This window comes from Leopardus geoffroyi, chromosome D1, assembly GCF_018350155.1.
Source record: "Leopardus geoffroyi isolate Oge1 chromosome D1, O.geoffroyi_Oge1_pat1.0, whole genome shotgun sequence".
NCBI lineage: Eukaryota > Metazoa > Chordata > Mammalia > Carnivora > Felidae > Leopardus > Leopardus geoffroyi.
The window spans coordinates 66064602-66088087 of record NC_059329.1 but is presented as its reverse complement, the minus strand read 5'-3'; the positions used below and the strand labels follow the sequence as shown (position 1 = coordinate 66088087).

Genomic DNA, 23486 nt, shown 5'->3' with positions numbered 1-23486 from the left:
ATAATACTTACTCATAGAGTTGTAGTGCTTAATACAGTGCCTGGTACACAGTAATAAAGGTTGCAATGATCATTACACAGTGTGTGTTTTTTGGTTTTTTTATAATAAGCATTTGGAAATTTTACTTAAAAGTAAATCATTTGTCCTTAATTTTTGATCCCTTTGACGGGTACTTCAGATGTATTTCTAGCATTAAATACTTGAAGGTTTGTTTGGTAAGATCAGTTAAACAATGAGAATCAGAGAATCTCAGAAGTGAGCATGACCAATTTTATTTAATTTTTTTCAGTTCATAAATGAAAAAACTTAATCCAGAGTGAGGACATCACAGAAAGAAGTAGGCCCAGGATCATACAGTGATTGCTGTTTTCTTATCTTTGAAACTAAACTTTAAAAATATATATATTTATTTATTTACTGTGAGAGGAAGAGAGAATCCCAAGCAGGATCTGTGCTGTCAGTGCAGAGCCCAACCTGGCGCTCGATCTCCTGAACTGTGAGATCATGACTTGAGTCAAAATCAGGAGTTGGATGCTTAACCAACTGAGCTACCCAGGTGCCCCTATAACTAAACTTTTAAAGAATGTACCATAACCAGACGTACATGGTGGAGAATAAATATACTGTGTCTCTTGGTCTTGTTCATCTTGTCCTTCCCAGCCCAGCAGATGTGCTGTGCAGGTGGCCACAACCCTCTCTAGTTGCACATGATCCTGCTCACTGGGTTATCTAATCCTGCTGACTGATTCCTTGTAGACCAAGAGGATGCTGGTGGAGAAAATGGGCCGAGAGGCTGTGGAGCTAGGGCACGGGGAGGTGAACATCACAGGGGTGGAGGAGAACACCTTGATTGCCAGCCTTTGTGACCTCCTAGAGAGGATCTGGAGTCATGGGCTACAAGTAAAGCAGGTAAGGAATGTGTAGACTCTCCCTGCTGAGCAAACTGTCTTTCTGTTTTCACTTACTAGCTTTCCCATACTTCTCCAGCTGGCTGGCTTTGAAGAATGGTGCATGGCATGGTGGAGTGAGACTTGAAATAGCTAAACAAACTAATAAGTAAATAAATATGATCCAAGCTATTTTTTTTTTAATTTGCTTCATAAACCTGTGTGTTTGTGAAGACATTTTTAGAGTGGCATCTTCCTTTTTGTGAATAGAGCTGAAGGCCAAATTGATAGATCCTTTTTGGCATCTGGCCCTAGTCTGGAAATGGAACACAAAAGAGAGAACTTGGAGCTCCTAAGTACCAGATGTCCTCTAAAGGTCCTTCACTGTGCACTCCCAGTGGAAAAAGGTCTGTCATTAACATTTCTTTTATATGCAGATAGCTTAACTATCTAAAGATTTGAGAAAAGACTGAATGACACTAAGTTTGATTTTTACTGCTGAATACCAGAGAATTTCCTTATTTCAGAATACTCTACAATGAGTATTTGGTTAAGATGGACAACTTTTATTTTTATACATTTTTAAATTTGAAAAGAACTTGAAATCTTTTCAAAAGCAGTTTTAATATGGATAAATTAAAAAATATATGTAAGAATGTTGCAACTATTTTTTTGAGAGCCAACAGTGTCCAGCACTGTTGTAGGCACTTGAGATACCTAAGTGAACAAAACAGACCAAGATCTCTGCCCTTCTGGAATTGTCATTGTTATGGGTATAGAGACAGTTTACTACATCTGTTCTTCAAGACATTTTTCTATGCACATATACCCATATACAGTGTGTATTTAAAAATCCAACTACAGTGAGATACCTTTTCACATCCGCTAGGATAACTAAAAAAAGACAGACAAAACAAGTTTAGTAAGGATGTGGACAAATTAGAACCTTCACACATTGCTGGTGGGAATGTAGAATGGTGCAGCCACTTTGGAACATAGTCTGGCAGTTCCTCAAAATGTAAAACATGGTGTTATCATATGACACAGCAAGTTCACTTCTAGCTGTGTACTCAAGAGAAATGGAAATATGACGTCCATATAAAAACACGTACTCAAATGTTCATAGCAGCCTTATTCCTAATAGACCAGAAGTAGAACAATTCAAATGTCCATCAGCTGATGAATAGATACACTAAATGTGGTATGTCTGTACAATGGAATTTAATTCAGTAGTAAAAGGAATGAAGGATGATAGATGGTTCAACATACTAAGTGAAAGAAGCCAGTCACAAAAGACCACATATTGTATGATCCTGTTTATATAAAATGTCCAGAATAGACAAATTCGTAGTCAGAAAGTAGATTAGGAGATGTCAGAGGCAGGAGGGAAGGAGGAATAGGGAGTGACTGATAATTCTTTTTGGGTGATGACAATGTTCTAAAATTAGGTAGTGGTGATGGTTGCACAACTCTGTGAATGTACTAAAAACTGGATTTTTTTTTTTTTTTTTGTTAAAGAAAATTGTATAACTTTATACGTGTGAATTTTACAGTAACGTGAATTATATCTCAGTAAAACTGTTTTTACAAAAATCTAGATGGGATCATACTGTACATAATGTTTTGTAACTTGCTTTTTCTTTTTTTAACCTCAGAATATTTTTTCTGTGTCCTTATCTAATTTTTAGGTGATACTGTAATGTTTAAGAGTTCAAACTAGGAATCAGATAGACATGGGTTTGATTCCCAGTTCATAACTTTATAAGACTGATCAAGATATGTAGCTTTTCCAGGCTTCTGTTTCTTCCTATATATGATGGAATTTTTAAAGTACCCACCTCCATAGGATTCTTGTGAGGATTTAAGATAGTTCATGTGAAGCACTGAACTCAGAGCCTGGAATGTGGGAGGTACTTTGTGAATGTTTATGGTCATTACTCTTCTCAGATCTCAGTTTTAGTTACTGTATCCACTGTATACATTTTCCATATTTGAATCAATCCTTTAATACTGGTCATTTAGATTATTTCTGATTTTTTAATATTATAAACAATAATGTGATTATAAAATTTTTTAAATGCTAAAAATTGTGCATCACCAAATTCCTAAAATTTTGAGATTCCTGTAGTATAATAGCAACACCATGGGCTTTGGAGTCAGGAAGCCTGGGATTTTTGAATCTTAGCTCCACTGGATGACTTCCAGTAACTTGTGATTTTTGAGTTTCATTTTTTTTTATCAATACTACAGAGTTAATCAAGTCTACCTTTGAGGGTTATGATAATTAGATATAATACAAATAACCTGGCGTGTGGTAGGTATATAACATATGAAAGCTATTATGCTAGGCTCTACATGAAGAATTTGTTTCTTTACTTTTCTTTATAACAAATGAATAGAATATAAATAATCATTTTATCAATTTCCTTGAAGTTGAGCGAGCCTGGCACTATAGTTGAGCTCTTCAGCTTTTTGGTAAAACATACGCCACCAAAACTTTTTAATATTTGCCATAAAAATTTCTAGAGCATTAGTGAGACTTCTCCTGCAGTTTAAGAACTAATACCATACCATGTTCTAAACCTGTCCTCTGAGGCTTTGTAGCCATATTCTGCAAAAATTCCCATAGTATAAGGAATATCTTTTGGAGCCAATTTGATTCCCTTCTCAGTTTGGATGGATAGAGGCTACTTGTTTAGTGAGAAACTAGTTCAAAATAATGGGGACTTTTCAGTTGAGGTCCCATTTTGTTCTGAAGTCTGCATTTGGAGTGCTAGAAGTAAAGCACTAACAGTGTCACCAGAGGGAAGCAAGGGTATGTGCTTTTTTGGCAGGTCATTTATACCCTCAAAGACACATGGATGTTCAGCTGAGGATTGACCAAGACTATCTATGTTGGGTTTCTACAGCATGTCCTCCTTAGGCCTCTACTTTGCTAGCTTGTGTGTAGAGCGCTTCTCTCCTGCTGAGACATTCTTTGGTTATGTCCTAATCCAAAAGCTATAACCTGGTTACCTGGTCTCCATCATGCAGATTATGCATGATCATGCAGTGACCAAATTTACTCTCAGAAGGTGATTTTACTGCCCCCTTCTGAGGGCACCTTACTGATCAATTACCTATTTTATCTACTTAGAAAGTAGAGAGAATCCAAACAGCAGGTTTTGCTGCTAGCTTTCTAAATTTTGTTATTAGCCATACAACTGTCTACACGCAGGGCTGCCTTCAGCAAGTCCTCTTAAGCTCTGTTATCTTCACAGCTCTCTTTGGCTTTCAGTGACATTTTTCAAGGAGATGTGTATCCTTCTCTAGTATATTCTTCTGACAATAAGAGGTGAGGTTTGGTTTTTCATACTGGTTTTGTAACTGCTGCCCTTGGGGTAAGTGAGAAGGGGTTGTTTCGTACCTTTCATATATATGACATCCCTGGAGAATCTGGTGCTACTTAGATCTTGCTATCTCTATATAACTACCCCAAATGGGTGGTTAGGCTAAATTGAACCTTGCAGTCTCAATCAGCCTCTTCAAAAGAGGAAAAAGAATAATCCACGTCTCCTGAACTAGAAAGACCTGTCAGCCCAGCTGCTGCTCTCTCACTCCTGCCTTTGCTCTCCCTCCTCATGAGTAAAATCACTGTGAGCCAGGGCATCCTCCTGGCATGGCAGCCTGGTGTTGCTCTAGCCTTTGGCTCTTCAGTATCATTGCCTCTCTGGTGACCAGCTATATTTAGTGTGTGTCACATTCACACAATTCTGTTAAGGGAGGCTGCCTTCCTGGTCTTCCTAGATTCTGAGATACAAGTGACAAGCCAAAGTCCCTTTCAGGAGCCTACTTTAATGGTTTTGGTGGATAAGTGGATGGATTTCTAGAAGTTGAATTATTAAATCAAAGAGTGTGAGTATTTTAAGCTCTTGCATTGTCTTTCATATTTATTGTATTAATATACCAGTTAGTGTATAGGGGTTGTAAGTCTCACTGATGTTGTTAAACATTATTTTTTCCCCAAATATTTGTTTTTTTGATGAATAAAAAAATAGTCGTTTCTAGTTTTAACTTGTGTTTTTTAAAAAAATGCCATGATGATTATTCGGTTTTGTTTTAAGCTGTCTAAATCTTTTTTCTTTTCTTTTTTTTTTAAAGCTGGTTAAATCTTGTAGGATATCCAAACATACAGCAAGTTTATGTTACCAACTTGCTGATTTATAGATGAGGGTTTTTCTTCCATTCAGATGCTTGCTTTTTTCTCCTAAGATAGATCAAGTTGGTGGATGGAAACAAAATAAATACTCAGTATTCTCAAGGGACAAATCTTGAGACCTTAAAATCTTCGCATTCATTTGAGAGCATAAAACTTTCTTCAGAAAGTATAACTTCAAAAGTTAAATCTCTTTTAGACAGTCTGTATAGCATCATTATTGATAGCAGTGGTTCTGATATTAGATAGATTGAAGCTTGAATCCCAACACTCTGCTTACTAGCTCTGTGATCTTTTATATGTTATTTAATCTTTGATCCCCAGTTTGACCTTGTCTAAAGAAAATGAGGATAGAGCTACCTATCTTGTAGTATTGTTGAGAGCGTTGAATAAAATATATTTTGAACATTTAATGTAGTACTTAGTTTATAGCAAGCCTCAAGACATGGTAACTTCTATTCTTATTACTATTCTTTAAAATACAGAACTAAAGTCATTTATAAAATTATTATAATAAATCCTACTACTAAAACAAACATAATACTACATTTATATTATGTCAGCTATATAGAAACATTTGCCATGAATCTGATATAAAGTTTTTTTTTTAAGTCACATACAAGGGTCACTGTGTACTGCAGGATGGCTAGAAAAAGACAAAACAGTTACTGGATGGCCAGCTGGGCTCACTCACCACCTAGGCAAATTGCTCCCTCACATCAGGCTTGCAAATGCTAATCAAATCTGTGCCTTGGTAAAATGACAAATTGCTACATGTCTTAGTTTAAACTGCAACTCTTACATTTCCAAATGCTAAGGTTCTGTTACACTGACTGTAGTTAAGTACCTGCAGCCTTCTTCAACTTTACCTTCAAGAGTAAATCTTCATCTTAGTGACAGCTTCTCCTCAGCCTACACTAAAGACAATAATGCCTTTAAATATTTAAGGAAACTCAGGAGTTGTCATGGAATCTTATAGACTGGGTATTAGCTCCTATGTACAAAAGCCATCATGCTCTACGCAAGCTGGCCTTTAACCAACTCAGAAGTTGATAGGTTATTTGCTTTTTTCTTTCTTATAAACTGGCCCATTCACAGATTCTATGTGGCCATGCCCTCCTTCCTGTTTCAAGTGGTGGGCCACTTCTCTTTTCTCCCTTCCATTCTTCTTTATATTTCCTCTGCATTTTAGTAGGGGGATATATTTGTATATGTTGCACTAGGTGTACATCAAGATAAGACATAGTACAGATATTTTTTACTAAAAGCCCATATCTATATGTTTTATCTATGACTCTGTTCACTGGATGCCTTGGTCTCTGAAATCTAAACTGACAGGAGTTTCGGGGCACCTGGGTGGCTCAGTCGGTTCAGCACCCAACTTGTTCGGGTCATGGTCTCACAGTTCATGGGTTCGAGCTCCACGTTGGGCTCTGTGTTGAGAGCTCAGAGCCTGGAGCCTGCTTTGGATTCTATGTCTCCCTCTCTTTGCCCCTCGCCCACTCATGCGCTCTCTGTCTTTCTCTCTCTCTCTCTCTCTCTCTCTCTCTCTCTTAAAAATAAATAAATATTAGAGAAAATTTTTTTTAACTGACAGGAGTTTCTTCTCCCTTGTGTTGGTTCCAGGGGAAATCAGCCTTGTGGTCCCACCTGTTACATTATCAGGAAAACCGGCAGAGAAAACTCACATCAGGAAGCCTCAGTACCTCAGGTAAGTTGGTCTCTGTAGCATTGGGGAGAGCCCCCTTCATCCATTTTCCCATCTCCCACTGGAGTGATCATCTGCGGTAGACTATTCCAGGTCAATGAAGCCTTTGTCTGGAATGTTTTCTTTTTTAAATATTAAGCTACTTGGCTCTCTGACCACAGAGTATGCCAAAGCAATGGGGTTTGCTTTCATGATGTGTTTCTATACTTTTTTTTTTTTTTTTTTTGAGTAAATTCTACACCCAACATGATGCTTAAACTCGTGACCCTAAGATCGAGAGTCGCATGCTCTACTGACTGAGCCAGCCAGGCGTCCCTGTCTCTATACCCTTTTGATGAGTGAGATAGGTGACTTATATCAGCAAAAGGCCAGTGTTTATAAATTTTCTTTTTTAACGTTTATTTATTTTTGAGACAGGGAGAGACAGAGCATGAACAGGGGAGGGTCAGAGAGAGGGAGACACAGAATCTGAAGCAGGCTTCAGGCTCTGAACTGTCAGCACAGAGCCCGACGCAGGGCTAGAACTCATGGACTGCAAGATCACGACCTGAGCCGAAGTCGGCCGCTTAACCGACTGAGCCACCCAGGCGCCCAAGGCCAGTGTTTAAATGAATTTAGGTTTTCAGTGAATTTGTGTGTTACTGGTGTCCTGTGTTTGGAATAGGTTGTCTTCATAGGTTTTTGTTTTATTTCTCTGAAATGGGCATTGAGATGATCTATCAGTTAAGAGAGCCTGTTTGTCAATGTGTTCTACCTTGGAGTTCCTCAGAGTCAAGGCCTGATGTGAATGATCCCTTAAACACTTCTTTTTCCATTTCTAATTTAATAAAAATATTAGAGTTGGCAGGGACCCCAGAGATTATCTAGTCCAGCCCCTTTATTTTACAAGAGGAGGAAACCGGGATCCAGGAGGAATTGAATTTTTTCAGGATCACACAGGACATTCATGGAAGAGGCCAGATTAGGAGCCAGGCCTCTTGTCTCCTGGTCTGGTGTTCATTCTGTAGTGCCCCTTCCAAGACAATACTCCTCCTTCCTTTACTTCTTGGCAGCATCTCCCCTTTGCATCATCCTTCATTTTCTTCTCTCTGCCAGGAAGTTTGTTTACTTTTCTTGGGTGTTCTTATCCAAATGGTAAAGATCAGTTCAAATGGAAGTAAAGAGATAGGCATGAATTCCATGGTTTCTTTCCTCTTGAGCTAATTGACTTCAGCTAGCACTGAAAGTGGGGAGAATAGTTGGCTGGAAACCAGGTACAAGAGCTTCCTAAGCAGCTTGATGAGGAGTTCTTTCATCTATTCTCTGGATATTAGAACAAAAATTCTTCTCAGGAAGGCTATAGAAGTTACTGCTGAGGGATAGACTATATAGCCAAAAATTCTCAACAGTTAAATGATGAAGATACTATGTTTTATGTATTGGACCAGACATATGGATATAAATATACAAGCATACCTCAGAAATATCATGGGTTTGGTTCTAGACTACCACAAAAAAACTGAATATTATAAGGAAGTGAGTCAGGTGAATTATTTGGTTTCCCATTGCATATAAAAGTTATATTAATGCTACACTGAAGTCTGTTAAGTGTGCAATAACATTATGTCTAAAAAATGTTTATACCTTGATTTAAAAACACAGCTACAAACAATGCTAACCATCAGTTGGAGCTATCAGCAAGTCATAGTCATGGATCACAGATCACCATAACAAATATAATGACAATGAAAAATTTTGACATATTGTGAGAATTATCAGAGTGTGACACAAAGACATGAAGTGAGCAAATGCTGTTAGAAAAATGGTGCCAGGGCACCTGGGTGGCTCAGTTGGTTAAGTGTCTTGAGTCTCTTGATTTTGGCTCAGGTCATGATCCCAGGGTTGTGGGATTGAGCCCTGTGTCGGGCTCTGCACTAAGCATGGAGCCTACTTGGGATTCTCTCTCTCCCTCTGCCCCTCTTTCCCACTCATGTGCTCTCTCTCTCTCTCTCTAAAATAATAATAATAGGGGTGCCTGGGTGGCTCAGTCGGTTAAGCACCCGACTTTGGCTCAGGTCATGATCTCATGGTTCACAAGTTTGAGCCCCACATCAGGTACTCTGCTGTCAGCACAGAGCCCGCGTAGGATCCTCTGTCCCCATCTCTTCCTGCCCCTCCCCCGCTCTCTCCCTTTCTCTTTTAAAAATAAATAAAAACATTAAATAACAATAACGATAATAAAAATGGTGCCAGTAGACTTGCTTTGACACAGCGTTGCCACAGACCTTCAATTTGCAAAAAACACAGTATCTGTGAAGCACAATAAAGCAAAGCATAATAGAATGAGGTATGCTTGTGTCTAGAGATCCTAAGTATTCTGGAACATGTTCTTTACGCATTTGCTTGGCTCTTTTGTAGCCCATTTTGAGGCAAGACCAAGTACATGAGTAGTAGCTCCAAATGGAAATAGTGCTTCCATAGGTTAGTGATGAGAACATGCTGGATTAGGAGCTAGAAGATCTGTGTTCCCTCCAGTCCTGATTTTGCCACTTGGTGACTGAGGCAAAGCAGTGTTCTCTGAATCAGTTCCCTTCTCTGTGATACTTTCCTTGGCTATCTAACATTAGGGGGTTAAATGAGATAATACGGGTAAGAGTATAACATTTGATACCTAGTAGGTACTTAATAAATATTCATGAAATGCTAAGTGTTACCAAAGTAACCATTTCCTGTACAAATTTGGGTAATCAGCTCTTTGGATAATCCTGTTTCTTGAGACATGAACAACTTTTTTGTTCTAGGAATACTTCTTGATTCAGAACGGAGGAAGTCTGATGGCAGCTCAGTCATGTCTCCCCTGCGAGTCTCCCTCATTCAGGATATGAGGTCAGTCTGGGTTCATATATAATAAGCCACTAAAAGCCTGTTTTCAGTTACTCCTTAGGTGTCTATTTTTTTTAATTAAAAAATTTTTTAAAAATCTTTATTTACTTTTGAGAGAGGGAGAGACAGAGTGTGAGTGGGGGTAGAATACAGAGAGAGGGAGACACAGAATCCAAAACAGGCTCCAGGCTCTGAGCTGTCAGCACAGAGCTCGATGTGGGGCTCAAACTCATGAACGATGAGATCATGACCTGAGCTGGAGTCGGACTGAGCCACCCGGGCACCTCAGGTGTCTACTTTAAAATTTTTTTTTTTTTATTCGACGTTTTTATTTATTTTTGAGACATAGAGAGACAGAGCATGAACGGGGGAGGGTCAGAGAGAGAGGGAGACACAGAATCTGAAACAGGCTCCCGGCTCTGAGCTGTCAGCACAGAGCCCGATGCGGGGCTCGAACTCACGGAGTGTGAGATCATGATCTGAGCCGAAGTCGGTCGCCCAACCGACTGAGCCACCCAGGCGCCCCCTCAGGTGTCTACTTTAAATAGCAGGGTCTCAGTGACTTGGGCTTCTATAGCCTCTCTGTTAACCAGGAAGCCCTCCTTATTGGTCTTGTGCTTCATGATGCTGTTGTAGCGCTATACAAGCAATTGGGTTTCCTGACAGTTTTGGCGAATTATACCAGACTTATCACAAGACCTTAGGGTTCCAGGGTTAGCTTGGCTTTTTGAGAACTGTGTTATTCCCCCTCAGCCCCCCAAATTGTAGTGAGCCTATCTGCAAAGCTACATGGAAGCTGAGGATTTAGAGAACAAGAGAGATGGGCTCTCACCAGGCTTCCTTGACTTTACAGGGGAGGTGTTAGTAGTCAGTTCATTTTCTACCCCACTCCCCATCAACTTTTTTCTATTCTCCCTTCAGGCACATCCAGAACATCGGGGAAATCAAGACTGATGTGGGAAAGGCTAGAGCGTGGGTGCGATTGTCAATGGAAAAAAAGTTACTTTCCAGACACCTGAAGCAGCTTCTCTCAGACCATGAGCTCACCAAGTAAGGCCATTCCACCTAGATTAGAACCAGGCTCCCAGGAATGGTGGGGAGAGATTGGAAACTCTTGTGTGGGAAGGGAGAATATTCACTACATCATTTCTGTTGTATTCAGCTGAACTCAAATTGCATATGAAGGTTTTGTAGCTTTTCCTCTTCTCCCTATCTATAGAGGGAAAATTCTGTTTGTTCTTCCTACCTTTTTTAATCTGCATGTCCCCAAATAGCTTTCTTAAAGAGATAATGAGAAGGATGGGGTCCTTATTGGGTACTTGAGAGTTTTGGGGCTCCCTTCTCCTTACTGCACCCAGGTGATTTGTATACCTCTTAGGCACAGGGCATTTTTTGGTCTCTTTCCTGTCCTAGGGAGGAAAGGATTAGAGAATGAAAAGAAAACTTCTAAGAGCTCCCCTTATCTGTTTTGTTCTCTCCTGAGCTCAGGGCCAGCCCAAGTCCTTGCTCTTTCTCTTTCCACCCTGTCTGAGTCTCCCTAGAGCTCAAAAGGGCTTTCAGTTAACCTTCCTAGGCCCTTTCTCTCCACGCTTTCCACCTAGAAAGAGGAAGAGGAGAGATTCCATCACACTCACACTTGCAGGGGCCATTAGCCTACAGTTCCCTTCTCTGGATTTGAGATTCCTTGTATACTTTCTGTACCCTAGTTACCAGGGGAGGAGCAGGAAGGAGGGCTGTCCTTCTCTGCCTCTTGGACTACCACCTCTCTACCTTTTTCTATGTTTGGCTCTTTCTTCATTGGCAAACCTGTTGGGCACTTTTGTTTAACATTTCCGTAGACATCTTTTCATGGTGTCCTTTATTATTTGACTTCTCCAAGGATGATAAAGCAGAGGAGTGGACCTTGGTGAAATTTAGTGTAGCCAGTTGATTAAACCTGCAGAATCTATTTTTATTCAAAGTGAAAATAAAATTTTTTAGATTGTTTATTGTGTATAAATAACAAGCAAGAATTAGGTTTAAAACTTTGATAGGTTAGAGTGCTTACCTTGAGAGGTTTTAAAACAGCAATTCTTACAGAACTTAAAAATTAAAAAAATTTTTTTTTAATGTTTATTTTTGAGAGAGAAGGAGACAGAACACAAGCAGAAGAAGGGCAGAGAGAGAGGGGAGACACAGAATCCAAAGCAGGCTCCTGGATCTGAGCTGTCAGCATAGTGCCTGATGTGGGGGCTTGAACTCAAGAACGATGAGATCATGACCTGAGATGAAGTCAGACGCTTAACTGACTGAGCCACCCAGGCGCCCCATTAAAGCACTTAAATTTGATTGCCTATAGGTACATAAGGGTTTAGGAATAAAATTTGGAGATTGGGAGAACAACTAAAAGAGAACAAGTGAACACGTAAGTGTGGAATTTGGAATGGACGTGTTTGAATTCCAGCTTCTGGGGACAATTGTGCGTGGTTAAAAAAAAAGAAAAAAATCAGTGTAGCAGGACAGGGCAGCAAGTCTTTCCTGCTGGCCAGTGTGGGCGTCGTCATCAGGAGGACAGAGAGGCATCTGAGAGGGGGTCAAGCAAAAGAACTTTGTGAAGTCTGGGGCAGTGTATAGGTCTAGGGTATGTTTGATCTTAAAGGCCTAGGCAATAGCAAATAAGGCACAGACCTTGGTCAGGAGGCTAATTTTTCTTTCTCTTCTTTTCTCTTCTTTTCTCTTTTTCTCTTTTTCTCTTCTCTTCTCTTCCCTTCTTTTTCTTTCTTTCTTTTTTAAATTTTGGTTTCTTTAAACCATAGCCCTATTAGAGGAAATTAGCTCAGAAGTTACTCAGTCCTAGAAACTTTCCATCTGATATCCTGGCCCCAGTGCTGCTCCCGTGAATGGAAAATGAGTTTTGCTGCCATAGATTGTATTTTGGATGGGGTATGGGGAGAAAAAAGGGGCCTTTCATCAAAACCTGCTTACTCCTTCTCCCTATCCTGTTCTCTCTTATCTTTCTCTTCAGTCGACTTAAAGTTTTAGCCACATCATACCACTCACCCTTCTCAGGATGTCTTTAGTCCTTTCAGGGCCTGGTCAGTTTTCTTTGCCAGAGTTTGTCTAGATGCTCCAGAGACTTGGTCTCTTCTTCCTCCAGGCACCCATAGCATTTGTCACAGTATTTGTTCAAACCTGCTTCACCACTGATGGGCTGTATTATTATCTAGTTGCTTGCTGCTTATTACAGTTTGCTTTCATTGAGGGCATGAATGAGCATGCTGCCTAGCACCTAGAAGGTATTAAATTGGGCACATAAAATGTGTGCATAACTGCACAGACAGGAGGAGGTAGCCTTGGAGAGTGTATCTTGATAGAATGGTCCTGACTCTGCGATTTCCAGGTACCCTCCAACACTGTTGGCAGCTTGGAGAAGGGGGTAAGGTTGAGGCAGGATAAGGGAGCTGTATAGTTTAGGGGGAAAAGTTAGCTCCTATACAGTGAGCTCACGTGGTTTCTCCTTGACCTCCCTACAGTGATGCTGTGTGGTAGCTGCTCTACCTTGACACTCACTTTGCATGACTGCCGTGACCTTATACCATCCTGTTCTTTTTCTCTCCCCCTACTCTTTCCAGGGTGTTGGCTTCCACATTCCTCAGTTCTCTGCATGTACACACATTCTTTTCACGCTTTTTCTCTCACTTAGTGATCTCACCTATTCTCATGACTTCTGTTACCTATCCGGTGACTTCCACATCTGAAGCTCAAGCTTTGACTTTTCTTCTGAGCTCCAGTCCTGCATTTATTTCCATTCAGATATCTTACCTTTAGCTCAGAGAGAACAAAACCAAGTTCCACAGAGTCTTCACCATAACCACCTTTCAAATTTTTTTTGTTAATGTCACCACTCTTCTCTCTGAATCTGCTTTGAAATTTGGGGTCTAGTTTGACTCCTTGCTTTGCTTTACCTTCCACATGCACATTTCAGGTCCTTAACTTCTGCCTCCACCTGTTTTCTTATCTGGTGCTGCTGTCTTAGTTTTACTCGTATGCCCTTTCACCCCTCAGCTACACTAAAATGAAATTATCTGAAACTGGTTGTGGCTTTCTACTTCTAAGGTAGATTGCCAAAACTGACTACTTGTAGGGCAAGTTGCAAACTCTTTAGCCTGAATATTTAGAGTCTTTCTTCATTTGACTGTGGCCTAACCTTTCAGCCTCATTGCTAACTGATCACCTCCCTGGGTCCTCAACTCCAGCCAAACTGGTTTTCACACCCCGTCCTCTTTCTTCTGCAACACCTGTCTAAATTCATGCTGTCCTTTAGGCCTCTCCTTTTCTAGGACCACTGAAGCTTATTGCTCTTTAAATTCCCAGAGAGAGCCTTTCATTTGCACCTCATTATGGGCAGTGTTATACCATGGCCTTTACCTAATTTATTCACCTGGACTGTATTTGAGGATAGGTGTTTCTCTCTCCAGCACCTGCATATAGTAGGCCCTGGCTGGTGAATTAATCTCTTGGGTGTGCCTTATAAATAGAACCTCACAGGTTTACTAAATCTCTACCTCTTTGGCCATGGTGATTGCAGTCTTGGCAGCCAAGATGGTTACCTTCTTGGATTCTCTGTGTATTTCTCTGTGCTGAAGGCCTGTGCACATGGCTATTTATGTCCCCTCTATTTGGGGAAGGTATCATTACTGTTACAAAGTGTCTACAATGTCAGGCAAAGGAGTTGGCCTTTGATAAATAAGTGAGGATGGGGATGGGGATAGGAGAAAATTTGAAAAGAGGGAAGGACATGATGTGTGCAGCTCTTCCTTGCCTGTGACCTGGGTCATTCCCTTTATTAACTCTGAAACTGTCCTGTGCTTACATTCACATTCAGAACAGTGTTCTGACTCAGGGGTCTTAGGTCTGCTGAGGGTGTGAGGCTGGCTCTGGTAATGAATGGCAGTCACAGACCTTCTGTCATTGCTATTCCCACAGCACACACTAGCTAGTGATGCCTTAGCTAGAAGCCTGAGAAGGCCTGTGTCATCCCTGAGGGGTGATAGTTCCAGCCCCCAGTTTAGGAAAGGAGGTCCCATGACCTCTGACACCTCATTATAGTAGCATCAACCCTTAGACACAGGTAGAGTTTGGTTTTTATTGTTCCTGCTGTAGTTTCAGCCACTTTCCCTCTAGCCCTCATTTCAATGGAGAAGCCGGCTTTGTTCCATTTTTTAGGTGGCTTTAAGGAACTTGAAGCTTGACATCTTACTCTTCCCTTAGCTGTCTCCTTCCAGAACTGAGTAATTCTAGTCTCTTTCCCCTCCTTTTGGCTGGGGGACTGATGTATTGCCTCCTCTCCGACAGAAAGTTGTACAAGCGCTATGCCTTCCTGCGCTGTGACGACGAGAAGGAGCAGTTCCTCTATCACCTCCTCTCTTTCAATGCCGTTGATTACTTTTGCTTCACCAATGTCTTCACAACTATCCGTGAGTAGCCCTGTGTTCCCCAACTAGCCTTCTCAATGCCAATCTTCATGAGCTTGCTGGAGGCTAACTCACTGTCCCCTTTTTAAAGAAAGAAGATTGCCACTTGCACTTTCTACTTGCCTTTTGCTTCTGTGGCAGAGAGGTGCATTAGCCCTCCTTGGAGGTTGTTTTTTCTCCAAAGCTTCTTATTCTTGTTCTTAACTGGGAAGTTCAGTCTTTTTGGCCATCGTGTTGTTACTGTTGTCCTAGTACTGCTCTGGGGACCTAAGGCAATGAAGGTGGAGTGGAGTCGGGCGGTTGGTGAAGTTCACTGCCCTGTTTGTACACCTGTAAAGAAATCTCCCTTTTGTTTTGGGCTGAGGGAATCATTCAGCATCCTGGGTTTCAGACCAGCCCACAGGGAAAGACAACTCTTCCTGAAGTAGCAGAAAAAAATCTAGGTTGTGGTGGGAGATTTGGGTCCAGGCCTTGCTGTGTCCTAACTCATTATATTTCTGTGAGCAGAGTCGATCTCTGCTGTGGGCCTAAGTCTCTGTTTACAGAGTGAGGAAGAGGGTTCAGTATGGTCTAAGGAAGGGCCTTGAAGCCTTACCTTTCTTTGGTGCCAGGATGCCCTGTTCGGTAGGGGGTAGTCTCTGAATTTGCCCCATGGCTCACTGTGTGGCCAGTGACTCAGCAGCTTCAGCAGTGTGGAATCTTGTTTCTACATGACACCCATCCTCCCTCTCAGAGATGAGGGTTATAGGCTACAGGAGAAACAGCACTGTACTGGAGCTTAGGAGATTCAGGGGAACGATTTCCCTCTCGGTACCTCAGAAAAGGCATTGTAAGACCGGTATGGCCTGTCTGGAGATTGTTATTAGAGTTCATGAGGTTATAGACTGAAAAGTGCTCTCCAAAGCAATTCAATACAACATGGAGTTGGTGATACTATTTAGGGAACAAGTTCACTTAGCTCTGGGCCTGAAGATGGGTTTGGATCTTTGATGTTTGGGTAGTAACCCTAAGAGGAGTGAGACTGAGGGTAGGATTGGCTAATATTCTAAGCCAGCCAGAGATTAGGTCCTGGGACCTGCTGCTCCCAGCTCCGCTGGGGCCAGTACAATAGGGGCCACAGTCATGCCAGCACACCTGGACAGGTCAGGGTCCTTTCATGTATGGGAGGGATTCCTGATCCTTCTCAATGCCTTTGTGGCTTCCCCAAAACAGTGATCCCGTACCATATCCTGATTGTACCGAGCAAGAAGCTGGGGGGCTCCATGTTCACCGCCAACCCATGGATCTGCATCTCTGGAGAACTGGGTGAAACACAGATCCTGCAGATTCCCAGGAACGTGTTAGAGATGACTTTTGAGGTATGTGTTATCCAGGGACCACAACCCTAGGCTCAGTGGGGATCTGAGTTTGTAACAGCTGCCTACAGAAGTTTTCTGCAGGGTTTTATGGTGGTCTTGCCCTTATAGTATTATGCATCAACACAGTTGACCTGTCCTGAGATGATCAGAGGCTGGAGTCAAGGATTGGTCCAAGAACGAGGGAGCCCACCCTGTCTAAGTGGTCTCTGGCTGGAAGGCACTTACTCATCTGGACTTATGTGTCTCCCTGCCCACGGTGTATTGAGAAATCCCCAAGAATTCTTTCAGTTGCTGAGCCTGTGTCACAGACAGCTCTGAATCTCAGACTGCTTCTGCTCTTAAGCCCTATTCTTCCTCTAGGTAGTGGCACCTTCTTTCTCAGTCATTTCCCCCTCATGAGACAGTGCTGTACTACCATCCTTAGTGGTAGGTGGAGCCATGAGTTCTTCCTCTGCAGATGCTGAGGGGCCAGATTGCAGGCAACCAGTCAGATCTGTGCCTCTGAGCAATGCCTTTCTTTTCTCTTATTTTCTTGACCTACACGCCTTCTTTATCTGACTGTTCTTTCACAGTGCCAGAACTTGGGGAAGCTCACTACGGTACAGATAGGCCATGACAACTCTGGACTGTATGCCAAATGGTTGGTGGAATATGTGATGGTCAGGAATGAGATCACAGGACATACCTACAAGTAAGTGTTCCCTCGGCTAAGATATCTAAGATAGTGGGGCAAGGTGTACTGCCAGGTGCCAGGGGCTGTGTTTGATCTGTGGGTATGTGGAGTTCTCAAGAAGACTCTTTAGGTTGTGGTGGACTGAGGTAACTTCCTGTTTGGCCCTGTCTTATGTGCCTGAAAAGAATTAGGAGAGATTTCGAAGCAAAGATATATGATGTTGCTGTACACAGGTTCCAGGCCACCCATCATTCAAGTGGCTTCTTGATGATGCACAGTGGGATGAATGGGCAGAGTCTTGAGGGATCCCTAGCCTGGTTTCAGAGCCTGTCTCCAAGGTTTGGCTTTTTGATGGCTTTTGCTGAGCAGCAAGGAGAAGGGACACTGGAGGAACTGGCAGCTCTGACAGGCCATTGCCTGACCTTTAGGTTCCCATGTGGCCGGTGGTTGGGAAAGGGCATAGACGACGGGAGCCTGGAGCGGGTCCTGGTTGGGGAGCTGCTCACGTCCCAGCCTGAGGTGGATGAGAGACCGTGCCGGACCCCGCCTCTGCAGCAGTCCCCTAGTGTCATCCGGAGGCTCGTTACCATCTCACCCAACAACAAGCCCAGTAAGTGGGAGGAGGTCTGGGCCCTTGTGCTACCCAGGTGGGGGATGTGGGCACATCTCTGGAAGCCCTGATATGGGTATCCAGATCCCAGCCTATGCAGCTGCCTCAGGAACCAGCTGTTCTAGCAAAGTAGCCTTAGGCATTTGTCACCTTCCTCTCAAGAATCAATGTGTGTGTCAGGCTGAGGGGGTGTCACACTCCTTAGAGGTCTGGAAGGAGAAGGGAGAGTTCATACAGCCTGCCCTGGTCCTCTGTACCATTTTGTTTATGATTCTAGAAAGGAGAGGGATCTACTTTCTGGCCTTGTCCTTCATGATTCCTGGGCCTCGCAGCCAAGTTGTGGACCTCTTTTGGTTGCCAGAGATTCCAGGGTAAAATGGGAAATAAACTTTACCTGTATCTTTTAGAGATGGAACTCTAAGGTATTAACTTTTGCTTTCCCCCCCAAGATTTTAGGAAGGGCTAGCTTAGCAAAGTTGGATAGGCAAGAGCCACTGTTTCCAGGGTCCAGCTTCCCAGTGTCCTGCTTCTCCCATGAGCCCTTCCTATGTCCTCAGTCTTGTGCTCAGTTAGCTGAGCACTATTAGCCTCTGAGATTGGTTAGGGATGTCTTCTTGATTTTTATCAGAGCTGAACACTGGGCAGATCCAGGAGTCCATCGGGGAGGCAGTCAATGGAATTGTGAAGCACTTCCATAAGCCTGAGAAAGAGGTGAGCCTTTCTGCCCTCCAAACCTGGGCTTTATATTGAATAAGAGAGAATGATCTTTTTCCAGGGCCATGTACTATGGGCAACGCGGAGTCTAGAGTGTGTGTCTCAGTTTGACATTGAGCAGATTGTTTCCTCAGGGGCCTCTGCCTTAGGTTACCCTGTTTTCACTATACACTGATGACCCAACAGAGTCCCTGGGCCCCTAATAAACAGTGTGTGTTCCTGTCTTCTTCTGGATTTGTCTGAGCCTCGCTGAACAGAGGTCACTCTGACTTTGTCCCACTTCTGAGGACCCAGATCCATCATCTGTTCATTAGCTATTCACTGACAGCTGCTCTGTGTCATTCACTGTGCCGGGTACTGGGGGAAATAGACAAGATCCCAGCCTATCTTTTGCTGCCCTCCCAGCTGTGGGCTATGGGTCTGGGGAAGCAGTGGTGGGAAGGCAGTTTGGCTGAGGCAAGCCTGGCACTCTCTCCTGTTTCCTTCCAAAGCGAGGCAGTCTGACGCTGTTGCTCTGTGGAGAATGTGGCCTTGTCTCGGCCCTGGAACAGGCTTTCCAACATGGATTTAAATCCCCCCGGCTCTTCAAAAATGTCTTCATTTGGGATTTCTTGGGTGAGTTGGACCAGGGTCTGAGGGTGGGAAAGCATGCAGAGACATGGGAACTCACCAACATAATGTGGGTGCTGAACGCTGGAATCTGAGAGGCAGAAGTCCAACCAGGTGACTCTCAAATTAGATCTGTTGTTTGTTTGCCTTGACTTTTCTTGAAGTTACTCAGTCCTCACACTTTCTCCTTGTAGGTCCAAAAGGCCAGTTGATAGCATTTGGAGCCCAAACACTGTGTTGTACCCACTTGAAGAATTTTTATACAAGAAGTTTCTCCCTTAAGGGTTTCTTTTTTCTTTTTTTTTCTTTTTTATCTTCAGAGTAGAGAAAGGACCATTTTCTATCAAGGGCCACATAAAGAAATTTAAAACCTAAGAACAGGGACTTTACATTTTGAAATGTGACCAATGATGTCAAAATGTTCATGTTATTCACATTAAGTTACCTAGCATCAACATGAAGAGGCCCATGGCTAGTGGCCTGCAGGGCAGTCATGGATGGGTTGGTTTTGAGAGCCTTTGTCACTGGCAAACTTTTCTGCTCTTCACAGAAAAAGCACAAACCTATTATGAGACTTTGGAGCAGAACGAACTTGTCCCTGAGGAAAACTGGCATACAAGGGCCCGGAACTTCTGCCGATTTGTCACTGCAATCAATAATACTCCCCGGAACATTGGCAAGGACGGCAAGTTTCAGATGCTGGTGTGCTTGGGAGCCAGGTACTGCAGCCTCATGGCCCAGAGTGTACGGCGCCACCTTGGAGGTGGTGCTAGGAGCCTAGTATGGTGCAGGGGGTGGGAGCGGCTAATGACCAGATGCCGCCCAGCAGGTGAGACCTTGGAAACCCTTAATTTCCTTCATGTACCAAGCCTATGTGTGGGGATGTGTAGGGGTGGCAATGAGGGTGTGTGTAACTGGGTGGAGGCCCATTTTGATGGGAAGGAATAAAACCATCCCACTGGTGAAATTTGAAGTAGAGTATATCTAGTCATTCCTTCCAACAACCATTCAAATGTTTCAGGCCTGATGGAAGACAGTGGGAATAAGCTGAATAAAACATGGTCCCTACCATTTAGAAGCTTACTTGTCCTAATTAAGTACAGTATAAGGCAGAAGGTTGTGAGAGTCCCAAAAGGAGCATTCATAAGGTATGCTGAAACTATAGAGGAGAAAGATCAGAGAGGGGAGGAGGTGGTATTTGAGTTGAGCTGTAATGGAAGGGTAGAAGTGGGGAGAGAGTTTGAAGCAGACAGAGCTAGCAGAGAGGCCCTAAAGGAAGCAAAGAGTGTGGGGTTAGGAAATAACAGGTAAACTTGGGAAGGGCGGTTGTAGGAAACAGTTGAAAGGATGGGGGCCTTGGGGAGCTGGGACAGGGAATCCTTCCATATTAGAACAGAGTTGTTTAAACAGGTGACTGAAATGATATGAATTTGATACCATGGGTGGTATGCATCAGAGTGGATAAGATTGTTAGGGACTATTCCAGTGGGTGACATGAGGGTGTGAAAGCCAAATAAATTTAAGGCAGTAGTTTATTTGGGCCAGGGAAGAGAGGGAGTTGGCGTTGTACTTAAAAACGGACTCTGGAACCAGATTCACTAGGTTCATATCCTCAGATCAGCCATTTCCTAGCCATATGATCTTGGACACACTACTTAACCTTTGTCAATTTCTTCATCTATAAAGTGGGGCTAGTAATAGCACTGATAGCATCTGCCTCATATCACAGGGTTGTTATGAAGGTTAAACTCTTTTTTTTTTTTTTCAACGTTTATTTATTTTTGGGACAGAGAGAGACAGAACATGAACAGGGGAGGGGCAGAGAGAGAGGGAGACACAGAATGGGAAACAGGCTCCAGGCTCTGAGCCATCAGCCCAGAGCCCGACGCGGGGCTCGAACTCACTGACCGCGAGATCGTGACCTGGCTGAAGTCGGACACTCAACCGACTGCGCCACCCAGGCGCCCCGAAGGTTAAACTCTTAAAACAGTGTCTGGCACATGCCAAATGCTATGTGGATGTGAGCTTTTAGGATTATTCCTGGTGGTGTTAGCTCTGGGGAGGAGTAGTGCTCTGGGACAGATGGGCTGTTGAGATGGAGGAGGTGGTGTTGATTGGTCCTGGAGTCTGGTTGGTGGTGGGCCGGTCTAGGGAGGCAGGGGGAGACAGGAGAGGAGGTGTGGGCCTTGTGGCAGGTAACTGGGTTGATTTGGCTCAGATTGGGTTGCTGTCCCTGGGACTGAGTAATCCCTAATAGGAGCCTTTTAAAGCTATGTAAGGCCTCTTTGCCAAGAGCTATTAGGGGAGGGAAAGGGGGTTGGGGGAGCTATCCACTTCTCCAGCTTTAGACTTTGTTCAAGGAGTGATGGAGCAAGTTTCCTCCTTGGCCTTGTACTAACTGTCTCCCTTCCACTTCCCTTCTGACCCATCTGGACTGACCCTTCTCTGCCAGAGATCACCTCCTACACCACTGGATTGCCCTGCTGGCTGACTGTCCCATCACCGCACACATGTATGAAGATGTGGCGCTCATCAAAGACCACACACTTGTCAATTCCTTGATCCGTGTGCTGCAGACATTGCAGGAGTTCAACATCACGCTGGAGACATCCCTTGTCAAGGGCATCGACATCTGACCTCCCAGCACCAGCTAGCAGTAGGACTGAGAGAGACTCACCCTGCAGCTCTGACCCTTCTACCCAAAGGGATTTAAGCGAGTTGAGCAGGAGACGGAGAAGAGATGTACACTCACTGTAAAAAGAAAAGTAGAGGATTTTTGGAATAAATAATCTATTTTAGAGTTTATTTGCTGATTTGCTTTTTACACACTTTCATGTGAAAGAGTGATAGGGAGAGGGAGACGAGGTTGGTGCCGCTTATTTTGAAGCTGGTGCCCTCCCTCGCCGTGGCCGCTGCTGGGAGCCTGCGGCCTCCCCAGACTGAGCCTGCATCGCGGGCGGGGCAGTTCTGCTTCCTCACTGCGCTGGTCATGAGGCCATTCCACATTGTTTTTAAACTAATGTTTTCTAGATTAACATTGTTACAGATATTTGGCTTTCACCGGCCACACACAGGTGTGCTGGGTGGGAAGCCCCAAGCTCCAATCAAAGGGATTTTTAGTAGTGCCTCTGTAAGCACTGATGAGTCAGTCCCACATCTTTTCTGTTTCTGTCAGTATTATTTGGAACGGAGACATGCCGGGATGCACCATCATGCAGAAGATCATGCTTCCTCTTGGCACACAGCTGCACAGAAGTAAACATAAGCATGTCTTAACAGGGTTTCTTTTTCTTTTTTCTCCTATTATTTATTTAACCCTCCATTGTGTGTTTTAAGTCTTTCTTTTTCTTTTCTTTTTTCTTTTTTTAAAGAAGGAAAAAGCTTGTCACAGTCTAACTGGCTATGTTATTATTGTTAAATTTATGTTGTTTTGCAACCTAGAAACCAGCTACAGTATGGCCCACTTAATAAAACACCTGAAACAAAACTGCATGGATCCCTGACTTTAATGGGGGTTTGTGAGCAATGGGTGGTGGGGGGCTACGGTTTGGTCTGTGTGAGAGGACCAGTGCGAGCTCCTCCCTCCGCAGCTGCCCACGGTGCCCCTCAGGACCTGGCGTCTCCTGGGTCTGGGTCCTTCCCACTGCAGCACCATGAGCTTTCATAGTTGTCAACTCAAATGGCTGTTTGAGAAGGATGCAAATAAGGGTTATTTTCCCACTCCACAGAGGAGGAGGCTGAGGCACAGAGGGGGAAAGACCTGGCCAAGGTTTCAAAGGTTGTCACTTGACTGAGACAAGAGTGGGTATTTCTTGAAGGGTAAGGAAGACCAGGGGTGGAAACATAAGGCACATGAGACCGTATCTGCCCTCGGGGGAAAAAAAAAAAGGTTTTTCTTGAGAGAAGGATTTGTTTTTCCCAGGATGATAGGTGGTAGAGCTTTATGAGGGTCCTGGAAACCAGCTTCCTTCAGTTTTATTCTTCAACCAAGCTGCTTTTGCAGGAAGTTCCAGAAATGTAGCATGGTCAGGTAGGTAGCGGGCTCAAACCAGTTCATATCCTCTTTTATGCTTCCGTGATTTTGCCTGTACTATTCTCTCTGCCTGGAATGCCTCCCCTGGTGCCTACTTCCTGTTCATTGTTCAAGGTCACTTTAGGAGTCACCCACTATGAAGCCTTCCCTAATCTTCCCTGGGCGCAGTTAATCATTCCATCATTGTGTTCCTGTAGTTGCTTAGATGCTGGCACCTCGTATCTGGATTATCATTGCTGCTTTCATGTTGGGCCTACCTCCCTAGGCTGTGAGCTCCTGGAGGGGCTAGAGAAAGTCTGTCCTTCATCTCCCTCCCTGGTGACTGGCTGGTGTTGGTGAGTGCCTACCTAAGGCCTTTGAAGAGATGAGGAAAGGGACTGGTTT

General features: G+C 43.4%; 1 protein-coding gene across 9 annotated transcripts in view; it reads left to right on the top strand.

The window, feature by feature from the left end:
* Positions 1-22556, top strand: part of DENND5A (DENN domain containing 5A) — a 118807-nt gene extending 96251 nt beyond the window's left edge. For 5 of the 9 annotated variants that reach the window (XR_006714059.1, XR_006714061.1, XR_006714060.1 and 2 more), the window contains 12 exons: positions 757-909; positions 6709-6793; positions 9571-9655; positions 10574-10702; positions 14987-15108; positions 16318-16463; positions 17036-17154; positions 17565-17746; positions 18375-18457; positions 18952-19075; positions 19620-20811; positions 21042-22556. Coding sequence is in view for 4 of the 9 variants with exons in the window: in XM_045484447.1 (XP_045340403.1) it covers positions 757-909; positions 6709-6793; positions 9571-9655; positions 10574-10702; positions 14987-15108; positions 16318-16463; positions 17036-17154; positions 17565-17746; positions 18375-18457; positions 18952-19075; positions 19620-19788; positions 21522-21705 (1581 nt within the window). In the remaining 5 variants the exon portion in view is untranslated. The remainder of the gene's footprint in view (positions 1-756; positions 910-6708; positions 6794-9570; positions 9656-10573; positions 10703-14986; positions 15109-16317; positions 16464-17035; positions 17155-17564; positions 17747-18374; positions 18458-18951; positions 19076-19619; positions 20812-21041) is intronic. The other 4 variants (XM_045484447.1, XM_045484446.1, XM_045484445.1 and 1 more) reach the window with 1 other exon arrangement.
* Positions 22557-23486: the final 930 nt, after the last annotated feature.